The sequence below is a fragment of the Euleptes europaea genome, chromosome 18, assembly GCF_029931775.1.
Source record: "Euleptes europaea isolate rEulEur1 chromosome 18, rEulEur1.hap1, whole genome shotgun sequence".
NCBI lineage: Eukaryota > Metazoa > Chordata > Lepidosauria > Squamata > Sphaerodactylidae > Euleptes > Euleptes europaea.
The window spans coordinates 3593201-3611228 of NC_079329.1; the positions used below are offsets into that span (position 1 = coordinate 3593201).

An 18028-nucleotide genomic window follows, 5' to 3' on the forward strand; every position below is an offset into this window, starting at 1 on the left:
ATGCCTCTAGTCCATGGGTCCCCAAACGTGATGCCCTCGATTACCTTTCCCCCTTTTGAAAGGGGCAGGGTGGGGAAAAGGTGGAGCTTTCCCCAGCAGTTCTTCTGACTGGCCTGCGGATATCATAGAATCATAGAGTTGGAAGGGACCACCAGGGTCATCTAGTCCAACCCCCTGCACAATGCAGGAAATTCACAACTACCTCCCTCCCAGACATGATTGGCTGCACAGATTTTTTAAAACGTTGTTTTGGCGGAAGCTGCCACCACGGCACATGGCTCTACACCAGCGTTTCTCAACCGTTTTACCCTTGCGGAACCCTTGAAATAATATTCATGTCTCAGGTAACCCCCTACAGATGATTTACATATGATTAGCCTATTCATCACTATTTCTCGCGGAACCTTAGGGTTCCGTGGAACCCTGGTTGAGAAACGCTGCTCTACACTGTGACCGAAGGTAAGCTGCCATTTTGTGGCAGCCATTTTGTGGCTTTGCCCACCACACTGTGTCAGAGTTCTGGAAGGTTGGGGACCCCTGCTCTGCCCTCTTTTCAAGGCCACTGAGGCAAGTGGCCCGTTACAAGATACCGTGGCCACGAGTTCCACAGATTTACAATGTGTTACGTGAAGAAACAGTACCGTTACTTTCATTTTGGTGTTTTCTCCCTCTTCTTAAATTTGCTCTCTGTCACTTGTACTGAATGACCTCGAGTTTTAAGTGTGAATAAATTTATCCTGTGTTCTTTTTCTCTGCAACGCTCTTTTTATCTAAGTGGCCCCCAAACAGCTGTTGCCTGGATTACTTTCCCCCAAACTTCCAGCCACTGGCTGAACTGCTGTGATGTCACCCAAAGGCCAGGCAGACAGGACAGATCTGGGGCTTCTCTGCTTTATTCACATGAACTCGTCCTTCCTTTCATCTGAGGGTGATGCTAAAGCAGAATCGTCCGTGACAGAGAGACAAGGGGGTCTCCTGTCCAAGCAAGGGGACACCCCGGGACTCTGTGCTCAGTCTTTCTCTCCTCACGCAGCTTCTGTGTCCCTCACTTTCCGCAACCTCCCATCTCGCACGAGGCGCTCGTAGTGCTCAGGCCTGAATTTGTGCAGGTAAACAGACATCTTTCCAGGGATTCGGGTTTTCTCATCCAAGTCTGCTGGAAGAGATAGAAGAAGAAGAGTTGGTGTTTATATGCCGACTTTCTCTGCCACTTAAGGAAGAATCAAACTAGCTTACAATCGCCTTCCCTTCCCCTCCTCACAACAGACACTGTGAGGTAGGTGGGGCTGAGAGAGAGTGACTAGCCCAAGGTCACCCAGCTGCTTTCGTGTGTAGGAGTGGGGAAACAAATCCAATTCACCAGATTAGCGTCCACCGTTCATGTGGAGGAGTGGGGAATCAAACCCCGGTTCTCCAGATCAGAGTCCACTGCTCCAAACCACTGCTCTTAACCACTACACCATGCTGGCTCTCTGAGTTTTGCAACCCTGCAACTCCTGAATTGATAGGAGGAAAGAATTTTCAACATTTTCGGGATTGGCCTTAAAATCTGGAGAAGCCACCTGGGGCCTCAGTGAGTAGCCACAGTGTGGCGGAAACCCAGCCGTGGCTAAGAGAAGACTGCCAAGCCCACGGAGAAGCCCTTGGTGCGGCTCACCCAGCTTCCTGCCCAGCTCCTGTATCCTCTCCAGAGCCTCCGGCACGTCCTCCTGCCGCCCAACCACATCCTCCACCTCCCCCACGGCGTAGCCAAAATCTGCCTTGTCGAGGTCCACGCTCAGTCCGGCCACACGATATTTGCGCCTATGGGTCACAAAGCTGGCGAACTCCTCCAGGCCAAGTTCCTCCACCGCTCGTGCCACGTCGTTGCGCAACCCTGCTGGCAAGTCCACGCTCAGTAGGCCACAGACATGGGCCACAATCTCCAGGGGGCATGTCACTTCCCGGTATTGCGTGGCAGAATCTGGCCTGCTGGCTTCCTCTAGTGGCTGCAAAGGGAGGGGTCCGGCCGGTCCCTGTGGATGGCCCCGTGGGCCCTGGCTTTCCGTGGCTGGGCCCGAAACGCCAGCACCCTCTGGCGGACATTTCAGCTCCCAGCCAGTCCCCTCGCGCTTCCGTAGCCAGTGGTCTGCCATGGAGAGGCGCCAGTCAGGCGTGTCAAAGTACCGGTCCCGGAAGGAGACGTTTCCTGCCAGAGTCGCCCCCAGGGCCACCAGCTTCTCCTCGGTGCCAGGCCCAAAGAGGAACTTCTGTTCTACCTCGATCGATCCTGAGGCCGGGCTTCCGGCACCTGCAGAAGAGAGGAGTGAGCAAAGGTGACGAAACTCAAAAAGCGTTCGGAGTTTGGCCTGATTATCGGTCTCTGTGCTGCTCCTAATCCTTTTTTTAAAAAAAATCTCCCCAAGAAAACATAAGAGGAATTTCAGAGACAAGCAAGCCTCCAAGTGCCCACTGCAAAAGTGATGGGGGTCCCCTTTCCCCCAGTTACATGAAGCTGTCTTTTGCTGACTCAGACCCTTGGTCCATCGAAGTCAGTATTGTCTACTCAGACTGGCAGCGGCTCTCCAGGGTTTCAGGCAGAGAGGTCTTTCACATCACCTACTCGCCTAGTCCCTTTAACTGGAGATGCCAGTGGGGATTGAACCTGGGACCTTCTGCATGCCAAGCAGATGCTCTACCTCTGAGCCACGGCCCCTCCCCAAAATTCCAGTCTTGAATACATGAAGCTGCCTTCTGCTGAATCAGACCCTCGGTCCATCAAAGTCAGTATTGTCCACTCAGACCGGCAGCGGCTCTCCAGGGTCTCAGGCGGAGGTCTTTCACATCACCTCCTTGCCCACTGGGGACTGAACCTGGGACCTTCTGCATGCCAAGCAGAGGCTCTGCCACTGAGCCACGGCCCCTTCCCACAGTTTTAGGTGTGTATTGCCTAGCTGTTACTCAGCCAGGAGGGAGGGACTCTGCACACGCTCAGAATCATATTGTGGGCTGAGGCCCGTCTTGTGAAACGGCTCCACTTAGGGTTGCCAACCTCCAGGTAATAGCTGGGGATCTCCTGCTATTGCAACTGACCTCCCGCCGACAGAGACCAGTTGCCCTGGAGAAAACGGCCGCTTTGGCCATTGGACTCTACGGCATTGAAGCCTCTCCCCTCCCCAGACACCGCCCTCCTCAGGCTCCGCCCCAAAACCCTCCCGCTGGTGGCGAAGAGGGACCTGGCGACCCTAGCTCCACTCCACCCGCAGGTTGGCGACCAGACAGGGTTGCCAGGTCCCTCTCCGCCACCGGCGGGAGGTTTTGGAGGGTGGAGCCCGAGAAGGACAGGGTTTGGGGAGGGGCTTCAATGCCATAGAGTCCAATGGCCAAAGCGGCCATTTCCCCCCCAGGGGAACTGATCTCTGTACTAGCTGAAGGTCAGTTGTAATAGGTGGGGATCTCCAGCTAGTACCTGGAGGTTGGCCACCCTACAGCCAGACCCACTCCCCCCATAGCACAGCGCCCCCTGCGGCGGCAGGCAGGCATTGCTTGGAGCGTGCGTGGGGAGGGGGGGTTGGTGGGCACTCACCTTTCCCTGCGTGGGAGCCGCAAACTGCAGCCGCGGCGCTGCAAGCGAAGCCCGCCGCCATACTCGCTCCTGCAAGGAGGGAGCGCGCCGGCTTGGAACGAAAGAACTACATCTCCCAGAGCCCCTTGCGACCGGGAGAGCGGGGGGGAGGGGAACTGCGGTGCCCAGTGTTTTCATTTTTTTTTTAAATCCTCTTTTCTTTTTTCTTTTTTTAAATCTCCCTTTCCTCTTTTAATCCCTGGGTTCACAGTGGGTCGCCGTGTTAGTCTGTCTGCAGTGGCAGAAAAGGGCCAGAGTCCAGTAGCACCTTCAGGACTCACAAAAACTGCTGAATTACAGTTGATATTCAAACTAAAGTCAATGCATTTAGCTGGGCTGAATAAAGACCTTGCATTCACGGCCCATCGCCAATGCTGATTTCTCCACACCCATCTCTCCCCTGGACATCACAGACTCTTATGCATATCACACCTAAACCCATCAAGCCTGCTATTCACATTTACATACTGTTCCTCTACTTAAAGACCGATGGATTCACATTCTAGCGGTATCTGAAGAAGTGGGCTGTGGCTCACGAAAGCTCATACCCTACCAGAAAATATTTTTGTTAGTCTTTAAGGTGCTACTGGACTCTTGCCCTTTTTGACTACTGCAAACAGACTAACACGGCTACCCACTGGGAAAGATATTTCCTGGCAGGGTAGGAGCTTTCCTGAGCCGCAGCTCACTTCTTCAGATACAGCTAGAATGTGAATCCATCTGTCTTTAAGTAGAGGAGAGTGAATTCAGACAAGCATTCGTCTATAGATGTTAACAGTATGTCAATGTGAATAGCAGGCATGATGGGATTAGGGGTGGTATGCAGAAGAGTCCAGGGGAGAGATGGGTGTGGAGAAATCAGCATTGGCGATGAGCTATGAATGCAAGGTCTTTATTCAGCCCAGGTAAATGCATTGACTTTAGTTTGAATATCAACCTTAATTCAGCAGTTTCTCTAACTAAAGTCAATGCCTTTACCTGGGCTGAATAAAGACCTTGCATTCATGGCTCATTGCCAATGCTGACTTCTCCACACCCATCTCTCCCCTGGACATCACAGACTCTTCTGCAGACCACACCTAATCCCATCACGCCTGCCATTCACATTGACATACTGTTAACGTTTACAGACTAATGCTTGTCTGAATTCACTCTCCCCCACTTAAAGACAGATGGATTCACATTCTAGCTGTATCTGAAGAAGTGAGCTGCGGCTCACGAAAGCTCCTACCCTGCCAGGAAATATCTTTGTTAGTCTTGAAGGTGCTGCTGGACTCTGGCCCTTTTCTAATCCCTGGGTGGTTGTTGTTATTTTTTGGGAAGGGGGGGGCGGGAGCATGCCAATAGTGGTGGAGACCTGCGCGCAAAGGCGCCTGGGAGTTGCAGTCCCTTCTCTGCTCCCCCCCCCCCCACCAGCAGGTGCATCTGGAGTTTGTCATCCTTTGATCCCCTCCTCTCCCTGTTCTATTTTTTATTCCTCTCCCCCTGCGACTGTCTCGCTCCCTCGATCACGGTTGGCACGGCAACCGGAAAGCTGCAATTAAGAGCAGCGGGGGGAGGGAGAGCGGGGGGGGGAGAGGGAGAAGGAAAGAGGGGGGGGAGGACGAGGCTTAACCCCTTCCCAACCAGGATCCGCGACGGCTGGGTTCTCCTCGAGGAAAAGGAAGGGAACCCGGACGCCTGGGTCCCCGATCTTGGGAGTGGGACCCAGGATCGTGGCCTCCCAGTGCCTCGTTTAAAGGAACGGGGTGCACGATTAATAATAATAAGCATGCATGCTAATATTTCTTAGGACCCTGGAGATGGCAAAGCGCCCATGCGCGCCAGCTGGGGCCACCTTTCTGCTGGGGTTGGCTGGTTCGCTGCGAGAAGGGGGTGGGGGTGGGGTTAAATGGGTGGTGGTGGGGGAGTGGAGCCAGCTCTTGCGGGGACCCCCCACGCACTACTGGGAGACAGCTTCAGCCTCACCGCTTGTGAGCCACGAAATCTCCCCACTGGCCTGAATTTCACTAGCTGGATTTCACTAGCTCAGCCCTCCTCCACCTCTTCTGCAAAACTGGGGATAAATAAAGCTGGCCTACCTCACAGGGCTGTGGCTGGGACAGCATCAAGGTCATGCTGGGAAGCGCTTTGAACACACACTGTGTAAACGCTACACCTTGTTACTATGAGAAGTACCTAGGCTTGCCAACCTCCAGATCTCCTGCTATTACATACGTTGGGATAAAATTCTGGTTGTCTTCAAAGTGCCACTAAACCCAGTTCTTTTTGCTACAGCAGGCTACCCCTGTGGAGTTATTATCCTGGAAGAGGATGGCAAAAGGATTGCCAATTTCCCACACACACACACACACACCCCCGGCCCTGCAATACTTGATTGAACACACATGAACTCATGGAGCTGCCTTCTACTGAATCAGACCCTGGGTCTATCAAAGCCAGTATTGTCTACTCTGACCAGCAGTGGCTCTCCAGGGTCTCAGGCAGGGGTCTTTCACATCACCTACTTGCCCGGCCCCTTTAAGTGGAGATGCCAGGGATTGAACCTGGGACCTTCTGCATGCTGAGCAGATGCTCTACAAACTGAGCCACATCCCCACCCCAAACTACTAAAGCCTGAGCAGAGACTTGAACCCTTGACCCTCAGATTAAAAGTCTTATGTTCTACCAACTGTGCTACCCATGCTCCTATTGGCTTAGGTCAGAGGAAGGAAGGAAGGAAGGAAGGAAGGAAGGAAGGAAGGAAGGAAGGAAGGAAGGAAGGAAGGAAGGAAGGAAGGAAGGAAGGAAGGAAGGAATCCTGGTCTAGTGTAGACATACAGAACTTGTGATCCCCAAAACTGAATGCAGCTCCCATTTGGTGGTCCAGCAAAGAGTTCACAAAGTCTCTCCATTACTTGGCTGGCCTGAACTGCAAAACCAAGGGGATTGTCCCAATCCCGGGAAGCTACAAAACCTGGCTGGCAGGCAGAGTTTGCCAGCCGAGAAATAAGCTGCTGTCCAAGGTTTGCTTTCTGCGCATTTACTCAGAAGTAAATCCCACCGAATCTAATGGGCCTGACTTCCAAGCAAGTGTGTGTGTGTGAGAAAGAGCGCAGCCCAAATGTCCGTGTGCCAAACGGCAAGACCAAAGCACTAAATGGCAATCTTAACTGGCTCTGTCCACAAGGCCTTGTGGCTGAATCACCCCTCCTAAATATTTCCTGTTCTTCTGCTTTCCAAAGAAACAGGCTGGCTTCCTCCCCAAAGTGTCAATCCCACTCTGTAGATTTAAGGTCTTTGCTGGGATGGGAATCTAGAGCTGCTCTGTGGCTCAGACCCAACCTGCCTGTTCTACCTTTTCAAAACACGCACCCCTCCCTCCCAGTTTTAAAAGGCCTACCTGTTTCTTTCTACGGGTCTCCTGCTGTAGAATGCTCAGGTGTATCATGCCCCACAGATCATATCTATCCCTTTCCCCTCAGTGACATCCCGGTTACGTCTTGCCTCGTGATGTGGCTTTGTTGGGTAGCCAGAGTCGCAGGGGGTCATTTGAATCGGGGGGGGGGGCTGCTAAAGCTAAAATTCAGAATTTCCATCCAACCCAGAAACATGATATTAAAAAGTTTCCGTTGGCGCATCCTGACTCCTTTCTTTTTCAACACCCCTCTCACCTTCGGACTGGGATATAAGGGCTCCAGGATCTCTATTGTATTTGACGAAGGGAGCTTTGACTCTCGAAAGCTTACACCCACACAATCTGGTTGGTCTCTAAAATGCTACTGGACTCAAATCTATAATGTAAAAAAGATGGTGGCGAAGCCTGTGCCGATGGTCTAGGCTGATCCTGCACTGAGCAGGGGGTTGGACTAGAGGGCCTGTGTGGGCCCCTTCCAACGTTAGGATTCTCTCTATTGCGTTACTATAACTATATTACTGACCACTGAGGAAGGCCTTCTTAGGCTGAAACGCGTCTGGTCCTTTTTTGGATCCTACTTTGGTCAAGTAGGATACCCTGGACCGCCAAAAAAACACACAAATCTGTGGGTTTTAGATAAAACCAAGCCTGAACTGACCCTAGAAGCTAAGATGACTAAGCTGAGGCTATCGTACTTTGGACATATTATGAGAAGAGTCACCGGAAAAGACAGTCATCCTTGGAAAAGTTGAAGGCAGCAGGAAAAGAGGAAGACCCAACAAGAGATGGATTGATTCTATAAGGGAAGCTGCGGCCCTCAATTTGCAGGATCTGAGCAAGGCTGTTAAGGATAGGACACTTTGGAGGACACTGGTTCATAGGGTCGCCATGAGTCGGAAACCACTTGACGGCACTTCACACACACGCACACTTTGGTCAACAGACGATTGTACATCGCAGGTGTTCGTGTTTGTATACATTGAATGTGAAAGTTGTGCCTATGCCAGGGGCCTATGTTTTTTAACTTGAATGGGCGCCTTATTAAAAATTTAGATATTTGTAATTTGAGCATTTTGCAGCTCAACCTCTTGGGTGCGGACTACATTTCCCGCCATGCGCGTCCGCACCTGCCCCCGCGGCTCCTCCCCTCGGCCGGCGGGGGTGGGGGCTGTGTGTGTGTGTGAGTGTGTGCGCCTGGGCGCGCGCGCGCGTGTGTGATTGCATGTGTGTGCGTGTGCTCGCGTGTGGCTGGCTGGCGGTGGGAGGGAGGGAGGGAGGGAGGGAGAGGCGGGCGGGCGGGCATTGATTATTCCATTGTGTTGGAAGGCAGCCGCCAGGTCCGGGGCGCGAGGGAAGGAGGCAGGCGGGGAGGCGGCCGAGTGGAAATCAATGGGGAAGCCCCGGCGCGGCGAACCCCATCGATTTTCGCTCGCCTGAGCCGCGGAGAAGCCGGCGGCGGAGGAGGCTGCTGCTGCTGCTGCCGCCGCGGCCGCCCCCCTCGCCCTCCCGCCTACCCACCGCCGCCAGCAGCCAGCAGCCGCCCGCCTGCCCGCCCGCCCGCCCACCTACCCACCCCGGCGGCCGGGAGCGTCAGCGGCGCCTGCTGGTCCCCTCTTCCTTCCCGCGGAGGTGTAAGTGCCATCGATTTCCCATCCCAGCCCCTCGCTCCCAGCCAGGCAGGCAGGCAGGCAGCCGGCGCGCGAGACCCAGCCGCGAGAGCCAGCCCAGCCCAGCCCAGCCGGCGCTGGAGGGAGGGAGGGACGGATGGATGGATGGAGGCGGGCGGGCGGGCGGCGCAGGGCGGGCAGGGCGCACAGGGCAGCGGGCGGGCAGCGGCGGCCCCGTCGGGGCAAAACTGGGGTGTGTGTGCAACTGGAGCGGCCCCGAATGCCTTCGCCGTGCTCCCCTCTCCGGGATCAGAGGGGCATGCCCGTTCTCAGCGGGGCCTTGGCAGGAGGGGGCCGGTGCAGCCCTCTTGTTCGGGGGGCTTCCTGGAGGCGCCTGCGGGGACAGACTGGATGGGCCGGGGTCTGATCCGGCAGGGCTTTTCTGATGTTCTTATGGAGGATGGGTTACTAGTTAAAACTGATGCTAGTCATGATGCATACCTATTCTCTCCAAGATCAGAGGAGCATGCCTCTGGAGGAGGTGGCTATCCATGGCTACTTGTCCAAATGGGTACTAGTCATGATACAGACCGATTCTCTCCAGGGTCACAGGAGCAGGCCTGTTATATGAGGTGCCCTGGAACACAGGCAAGATGGGGCCAGCGCAGCCCTCCTGTTTGGGGGCTTCCTAGAGGGGCCTGGTTGGCCACTGGGTGAACGGATGGATGGGCCTGGGTCTGATCCAGCAGGGCTTTCCTTATGTTCTTATGGAGGATGGGGCTCTCCTTGGCTACTAGTTAAAATTTATGCTAGTCATGATGCATACCTATTCTCTCCAAGATCAGAGGAGCATGCCTCGTATATTAGGTGCTTTGGAACACAGGCAGGACGGTGCTGCTGCGGTTGTCTTGTTTGGAGGCTGCCTAGAAGCACCTGGTTGGCCACTGTGTGAACAGGCTGCTGGATCTGATGGACCTTGGTCTGATCCAGCAGGGCCTTTCTTATGGATACTGGTCATGATGCATACTTGTTCTCTCCAGGATCAGAGGAGCATGCCTATTATATTAGGTGCTGTGGAACACAGGCAAGATGCTGCTGCTGCAGTCGTCTTGTTTGGGGGCTTCCTAGAGGCACCTGGTTGGCTACTGAGTGAACACTGCTGGACTCAATGGGCCTTGGTCTGATCCAGCAGGGCTTTTCTTATGTTCTCTCCAGGATCAGAGAAGCATGCCTATTATGTGAGGTACTCTGGAACACAGGCAGGATGGTGGTGCTGCACTTGTCTTGCTTGTGGGCTTCCTAGAGGCATCTAGTTGGTCCTTGTATGAACAGACTGCTGGACTTGATGGGCCTCGGTCTGATCCAGCAGGGCTTTTCTTATGTTCTTATGGCGGACATGGCTATCCACGGTTACTAGTCAAAATGAATACTGGTCATAATGCATACCGATTCTCTCCAGTGTCAGAGGAGCATGCCTATTATATTAGGTGCTGTGAAACATGGGCAGGATAATGCTGCTGCTGTTGTCTTGTTTGGGGGCTTCCTAGAGGCACCTGGTTGGCCGCTTTGGGAATTTTGCTACAGCTGACTTGCTTGTGGGCTTCTTAGAGGTCCGTGGTTGGCCACTGTGTGAAGAGACTGCTGGACTGGATGGGCCTGGGTCTGATCCAGCAGGGCCTTTGTGATGTTCTTATGTCCTTATTGCAAGCTCGGCTGCTTCCTCTGGAAGGTGGGGGCATCCCAAATGTGGCATTTGGGGAGGGGGTGAGAAAGATGGGCAAGGACCCGGCCCCAGGTAGCCCCCTCCCCTTTGCACACCTGCCCCTCCGTTCCCCGCACCCTCGACAGCCAAGCTTTCTTTCTGGGGGGGGCACCGATTCCCTCCCCCCGTCACAGTCACACCCGCCATGCATCGCCCTCACTTGCCGTGGCTCCCGGCGAGGGTCCTTTCCGCCAGCCCTTCTTCTGACCGACCGGCGCCGTCCTCTCGCTCCTCTCCCGCTGCTCCTTCCGACCCCGATCGACCCTCCTTCGCCTTGCCTTCTCCCTCTTCTCCTCTTCCCTCCTCGCATCTTCCTCTTCTTCACCTGCCTCCTGACACCCCCCTTTGCCTGGGACTCCCCCCACCCCTCCCCTCCGCAGCCCGCTTGACAGAAGGCAAGATGGAATGATGGAAGGAGCCGGAAGGCCGGCTGGCAGAGGTGTGCGAGCCAGGAGTGTATTTGGGCAGCTCATATTTTGCACCCGGCGACAGATTGTCGACACGACGCTCCGTTAGCAACTCATTTAATTGATTTTACAATCTTTCTTCCTCTCCCTCCCCTCCTCCCTCCCCTCTTCCCTCCCTCCCTCTCTTGCTCTGGCTTTGCTCACCTCCACGCTGCCTTCCAGTCTCCATTCCGGAATTTGCTCGAACTGGAAACAGGGAGTAGAAATGCAGCTTTAAAAAGGGACCGGGACGGGTAGGGAGAGGGCCAGGATTCTGGGGTTGTCTGGGAGCTGGGAGCTGCAGACCTGGGAGAAGAGCTCTGCTTCTTTCTCTCTCTCTGGCCTGGAAGATTACAAAGGGAAGCGGGAGCTAAACCCCCTTGCTTTGCCTCTTGGATTTGTGGGTGTCCCTTGGGTTCCTTCTAGACATTGGGGTCTGGGGCTTAAGGGGTCAGCTCTTCCTGGAGGCCGCCCTCTGTGACCTGGAACCTCCCATCCTAGAAACAGCACATTATAGGGTACTATGTGTTAATGCCAGTTGCGCTCTGCCCATGCTCTGAAGCATTCGGGGCCTGCCTTTTAGGTTCTGGCTCTGCAGTGGAAAACGAGATACTGTCTGGAGCCTTTACTCCATTAATCCCCAAGAGGAACAGTCTACCAGGTAGCTTTGCTCTCTTATCCAGAGGTTTTCCAAGCAATCGAAATAGATTTGTGGTTCTTTGTGAGGTTTGCCCATGTGACCGTCACCGTGATGTCCTGCGGGTGGTTGGGGAAACTGAGGCTGAGGGGATAATTGACGTGCGCAGGTAGCTTGGCTGCAGAGAGAGGCTTACACACACGCCTCTCTCTCGCACTCAGCTCCAAGCAAATCTTGGGTGAATAAAATCTCAAGCAGAATCTCTTAATTTGTCTTTGCCACTAAAATTTAGAATTCATGTTCTTCCTTCCTATTCATATTTCCTATTCCAGACACAGTTGGATTTCAATGGGGGAGGGAGTTGTGAAAGAAGAATGCATTTGCCGATATTTAACATTCTTTTTAAAAAAATCTTCAAAAGTTTCAAAATTGTGTAAACTTCCGTTTCTGTCTCTAGCTCTCTTTTCCCTGGGCCACGTGTTTCAAAGCTATGGATTTTTGAAAGTCATGTCAGGAATTTGTCATGCTGAGTCAGAGGAAGATGCAAAAGTGTGTCTGACATACCGGCTAGGGTTTTGGCAGCGAATGATGCTTAGGAAAGAAAGTTGAATGGTTGCTGATGGATCAGGGGTTATATGAGCACCCAGATACACCCCCTGGGGTCTCTGGCACGCTACAAATCCCGCCTGCCTTTGAGTTGTCTGTTGTACAGGGTACATGGAATGTTGCACATCGGCTGCTAGTGTTGGAGTAACTTCTTTCGGGTATGGTTTGCGATAGCCAAGTCTGTGTCATGGCCAGGCAAGAGTGGTCAAAAGTGACCACAACTTCTGGAAAGCAACATAGCAATACACCTTATACGGCTGAACCCTCCCCCAAGAGCCACCGCCAACAGAACTTATGGAACTCCCTGTCACAGGATGCAGTGACAGCCACCCACTTGGTAGGGAAACTAGAGAAATCCATGGTCTATTGGTGGCCGTTGGCCAAGGTGGCTTCAAGGAACCTCCTGGTTCCCTGAGCACCAGTTTCCAGAGGAGGATTGTGGCCTAGTTTTTTTTTTGGGGGGGGGGCTTCCTGGAGGCCCCTGAGGGGCCAGTGAGGGAGGCAGGAGGCGGGGCTTGGTGGGCCTTTGGTCTGATCTGGCAGGGCCCTTCTTAATGTCCTTCAGGTGATTTCCAAACTAAGGGACACCAGCCCCCACCAGGACTTCGGTGTAGTGCATAACACCAAGGCACCAAAGCAACCGAGCAAATACACCAAAGAGCACACAATGTACCCAAATCAAGAGCTAGGGTTCAGGCGTGTGGCTCCTTACAATTCCCTCGCAATAAGGCTGTGAGGTAGACCGCTTTTATATCCTCACTGTACATGTGGGGAACAGGAGCTGAGAATAAGTGACTTCCCCAAGGCCGGACGCTGAGTGCTTGGCAGAGCCGCCTCTTGAACCCAGCTCTTCCACATCTCACGCCGTTTCTCTGTTCTGTTTGGCTCCTCGGGCCCCCAGTGGCTCGTGAAGCTTGTCCAAAATGTGTGTGGGTTGGCCGGGGCTACCCAGTCACAATGAGGCTGCACTCTGCAGGTGGTCAGAGGCAATTGTTTAAAATTCTTATTACAGCGTGTCCGGACCTTTGCCCTTGCTTTGAAAATTAGTTCGGAGGCAGACTCAGACTGACGGAAACTGCAAAATCCCACACAAGGTCTATAAATCAATAACATTTTATCCCATACAGACCAGCAAACGCACAATGCAATACATCCAACCACCTCATAGTTCTGCCCCTCTTTTTGACCTGAGGTTTCCTGGAAACATCCTTTGGTCCATCCTGGCAGGGCACTCTTTGCAGAGAATTCAATCCCAGGGAAGGATATTTTGATTAGACAGAAATGCACCAAGGATAGCCAACGGTTGTGCCATAATTTTCTCACACAAAAAGACAGCCTTGGACGAAAGTCTTGGATGCAACATGCATTATGCGCCTAGCACGCAGCATACAAACCCACGCAACCCAGCCGAGTGACAGGACCCCCATACGATATGTCATAAATAAATATGCACCAAACTTGGCAGAGTTTGCATGAGCGCCACAGAGAAGGCACACAGTACCAAGCAGAATGGCAAGAACATGCACCCACACACGCATATCCTGGGTCCACCATATCAGAAGATAGGGCAAAGCCCCATTCCCCCACCCCAGCGTTAACCAACAATGCTCCAAGTTTAACACAGCACAATAACAACAGTAGTTCAGGTGGTTGTTGTTTTTTAATTATCAGAAGCAACCCAAATAGTGCTTGCAAGCTTTTGAGTTCCACAGAAATCTTCATCGGTACCAGTGGGGGGGGGGAGGTAACGGGGAGGAAAGGAAAGGATGTTGGAAGAACCCACAAGTTTGGAGCTTTCTTGAAAAAATAACGAAAAGGTTAGGCCAATCCTGAGAGATGCAGCCTAGCAGGAAGGAATAAACGAAACCAGAAAGACAGAAGCCATGTTTTGTGGTGCAGGCAGTCAACTGCCTTGAAATCTTGTGAAAGCAAGCGTGTGTCTTGACGTGTATGTAAAAGTGAAGGTCTAAGAGAGAGAAGTTTCTTCGAGGCCTTGCCCAGGCAACCTGTGATGTTTGTATGAGAACAGGCTGGTCTGTGTCCCCTGAAAATATGTCTATAGTGATTTGGGGAGGGGGGGTAATATTTATAAATTTTCAGAGTGGGCCCAGGCAAAAGAGACACTCATGCATTTTCTTGAGTTTGAATGTGTGACTGCACATGCGGAACCAACAGTACAATCGACCATCCCATAGGAACAGCACACCCATTTGCTCATCAGGTTCCTAGTCCTCATCAAAGCAAAGATGGGCTTGAGAGTAGGGGAGCAATCCCCGTTGACGTACTAGAAGCTAGGAGGGAATGGCCCCAGAGGGCTGGTGGATGGGCAGGTAGGCCTTGGGGTGTACCACCTGACTCTGTCTCCTCCCCGAAGTCTGCTCTTGGTGCAGAATTCAGATTTGCTGTTTTATAGCACAGAAGGGACATGGCCCGTACTTCCTCTGACTGGCACTTTCCTGCCCTGGACCCAATCCCCCTGGCAGCTGGCTTCAGGAAGGAGGAGGAAATGGGGCAAACACATCTGTGAGCGGCCCAAGCCAAGGGTCTCCTACACTCTGGTCTGCCTTCAGGTTCCATTGTGGCATCAGGGGCTGAAGTCCCTGCACAACCCGGAGTGTGCGCCCTAAAGTCTTCTGGTATTGCCACGGATTCTAGGCCCTGTCTTTACAAGAAGTTAGCCATACTGGAAGCAGCAACAGAACCTGGGGCTTGTGCATTGCTTCTGGTGTGGCCGCTGCCCCTGAATTCCTGCCACCCTAGGTAGTCTCCGAGTCTGCTTGTGTGGTTGAACTGACTCTGGCCATCCTGGGCCAGGCCCCAGATTGGTGTGGATCTCTGGGCTTCTATGATGACTATTGCATTTTTGTGATGCTCAGGCTGGCAGGTTTATTCCCACCACAACCCTACGAGGTAGGCTAGGCATTTATTTTCATAACAGAGTGAAGACTAGCACCCAGGTCTTCCCGGTTCTAGCTCAGTGCTCTCCATACTATGCCAGGGTGGATGTTGCTCTCCACGCTCTGTGTGGGGAAAGCTCTTTCACGTAAGGCAGTTTTACAGCAACGGAAAGCAACTGAGTATTGTGCAGTTTTTCAGGAGGTCTTTGCACAGGGGCAGCTGCCAAGCCAGAGAACGGCCCAATTGGGCGATCATACCCAAACATTTGCCCCTTACCCCGGGCGATGCTGGCTTAGCTTGGCCCAGTAAAGGGTGCTCGTTTCGAGGTTTAGCTAAGCTCGAGTAAGCTCAACTGAAATGAAAGCAAATTTCTCCCTTTTGTTATCTCCCTCGTGTTAAAATTTAGACTGTAAGCAGCTCAGGACAGGGAACTAAAGCACCATGCAGGTTAAATGGCACTCCATAAATACACTGTTGGCACTGAAGTGAGCTCTTGACACAGATTCCTGCCCCAAGGAGGTTACAATCTTAAGTGGTGGCGGTCTAAATTTCTGAAAAGACTCCTCAGTGAAAGGGCTTCATTCAAAAAGATCCCAATAGCTATGCACGTGCATGCTAAATGACGCCCATTGTATATGACCCACCCCCACCCTCCCATACGTATTCTCGGCTCTCACAATGGATGCGGCATCGTACCCCGCGCTGCTCTCTTTGCTTCTGGAGCCACGCAATTGTGTGTTTAAGACGGAGGTGCCCTTGGGGAGGACAGCGCTTCAAAGTGAAGCAAAACACACAAGGCGGAGTGAAATTTCAAGCAGGTCCAAAACTCAGCAAAAAACCCTTTCCCCTGGCAACTTTCAAGTGTCAGTACTGAACCTCAGGTTTTAAAGGGTGGGGGGAGAAGAATACCTTTTAAACAAACATCCCCCTCCTCAAAGCTTCTGTCTTGCTGATGAATTGTTAAAGTAATCATGTGGAAACCTCAGCCTGTGAAATTCAATACCTCCTAAATCCAGTTGTATCCATAATTGGTAAAACGCCTAGGGGGAAAAAATAAAAATAAAATCCAATTAGGAGGCCATAAATCGGAATTTTCTCACCAGCAAAATTCCCATTTGGAGGCATTTCCTGAGATTTGGCTCCCGCCCCAAAAAACGTTCCCGTTTTAGCAGGTTTTACAAAGGTTAGTTTTGGGATGTTGGGTTGGTTGATTTGAAATAGATGCTCCTGGGGAAAATGCTTTTTATTCTGACTCCAAAACTAACTTTGGTACCAAGCTCTGGTGCCACTGATGTGGGGAAAGTAGATTTGCATACCCGATTTTGTGGGGGGGGGGGTGTTGAGCCCCTCCATCTCTGCTCCCTGCTTTCTTTCTCTCTCTCCCCATTCCCCCCCCCTCCGCAAGGCAGCAGATTGGAGGGTGCAGAGACCCCCAGCTCCTCGGCTCAATATTGTATGCAAATCACATACAAATGAAATCCTAAATGCATCGCGGGATTAAACAAAAGCAAAAGGGGGGGAGGGGAGGTGAAAGCCGCAGACCCATTAGGGTGTCTTCTTTTTTGCATCCCCCCCCCTTGCCAGCCTGGCCCCTCCCCCATGCAAAGAAACACAATCTGCCCCTTCAGGTCTTCCTCCCTTGGATCGCTTCTACAAAAGCTACCCCCCTTGTCAAAAACAGTCCTCCCCCACCGCATTTCCTCCCCCAGCAGTGAAGGTGGCTCTGACCGATCAGCTTAGCAAATATTTGCTGGGGGTGGGGGGATATTGCAACTGACTTAGGCCAGCCTCGAGAGAGGAGGGGCTGCAATATTTGTTGGGGGAGAGGCAATATTTGTTGGGGGGGTGGTGGAAATGCAGACTGGGGCAGCGGCAGCCCAGGGTTGGGGGGGGGGGGCAGCAGCAGCCCTGGGATGGAGGGGGGGGGAGCGCTGCCCGCGCCTGGGCTCGGCTCCTCGCCTCCCCCCCCCCCCGCTGCGCAGGGTAATTTAAAGCGCTGCCTGTCACCGGGGCGGCTCGTTTTATTGACTCGCGCTGCCTCCCCTGTCGCCCCTCGCCATTAATCTCCCCGTTAATCGCCCTGCACGGAGCCCCTCCCCACCCCCCGGGCTCCCATCGTTGCCTTGCCGTCCTCTCTTCCTTTCTTCCCCCGGCTGGCTTGCTCCGGGTGGTGCCCCTTCCCGGGATCAGGGCCTGGGACCCCCCCACCCACAACCAGCCTCTCCATGGCTGGGGTCTCTGCCACCATCTCGGCTCCCTCTCCCCCCCCCAACCCCACCCCTGGCCTGTCACCCCGGTTTGGTCCTTGGCACCCTCTCTCCCGCCCCCATCTGCTCCTGCCTCTTTTCTCTTTGCTCTTACCTGGAAGCAAGCCCCGCAGTGGGGCTTGCTTCCAGGTAAGGGAGAAGAGAAAAGAAGCAGGAGCAGATGGGGTGTGTGTGTGTGCCAAGGACCAAAGAGGGGCTGTTGCAGCGGGGCTTGCCTCCGAGTAAAGGGGGGCTCTCTCCTATATCTCTTGCAATCCTGCAATTGTGGCTGTTCCGCCCCAGCCTGCATTATCTCCTTCTCTCTCTGTCTCTCCTTTTTTCTCATTGCTTTAGTTCAGAGCTCATTTTTCATGCCTCCTCCTCCCTCTCTCCCCTTCCATCCATCCATTCTCTCTCTCTCTTTCCTTCCTCCTTTTACACTCTCTCTCCCCCCCCCCATGCCTTTGTGTCTCCGGCTCCCTCATAATAAATATGCAGCAGCCGCCTAATTACGTCTCCCGCCTCCTTTTCTCCTTAATGAGACAATTTGCATCGACTAACCACCCTCTGAAGGGGGGGAAGGGAAGCTAGAAGGGGGGGCAGGAAGGGCGAGAGCGCTTCCCTCTCCCCCCTACCTCCCTTTCTTTCCTCCGTCAAGTGCAGGAATGAACAGAAAATCCTAAATGTTATCAGTAAATGTTTACTCCGGATAATAATCTGGGGTGGGGGGAGGCGGAGGTCCCTGGCATCTCCGGAAGAGATGTTCTGGTTTGGGAGGGGGGGCGAAGGAAGGAAGGTCTGATAAAATTTCTCTGATGCAAACAC

General features: G+C 53.2%; 2 protein-coding genes and 1 non-coding gene across 3 annotated transcripts in view; 1 reads left to right on the forward strand and 2 right to left on the reverse strand.

Annotated features, from left to right (window-relative positions):
• Positions 1–1025: 1025 nt before the first annotated feature.
• Positions 1026–17205, reverse strand: THTPA (thiamine triphosphatase). Its single transcript, XM_056863661.1, has 6 exons — positions 17085–17205; positions 10982–11159; positions 8575–8666; positions 2045–2290; positions 1658–1951; positions 1026–1156 (listed from the first exon to the last, which is right to left on the reverse strand). The coding sequence occupies exons 1-6, from the start codon at positions 17203–17205 to the stop codon at positions 1026–1028; spliced, it is 1062 nt and encodes a 353-aa protein (XP_056719639.1).
• On the reverse strand, positions 6130–6202 carry TRNAA-AGC (transfer RNA alanine (anticodon AGC)). Its single transcript has one exon. It is a non-coding gene; the product is annotated as a tRNA-Ala (tRNA).
• Positions 8614–18028, forward strand: part of ZFHX2 (zinc finger homeobox 2) — a 30374-nt gene continuing 20959 nt past the window's right edge. Inside the window, 1 exon segment of the mRNA XM_056863285.1 lies at positions 8614–8632. The gene's annotated coding sequence lies outside the window, so the exon portion shown is untranslated.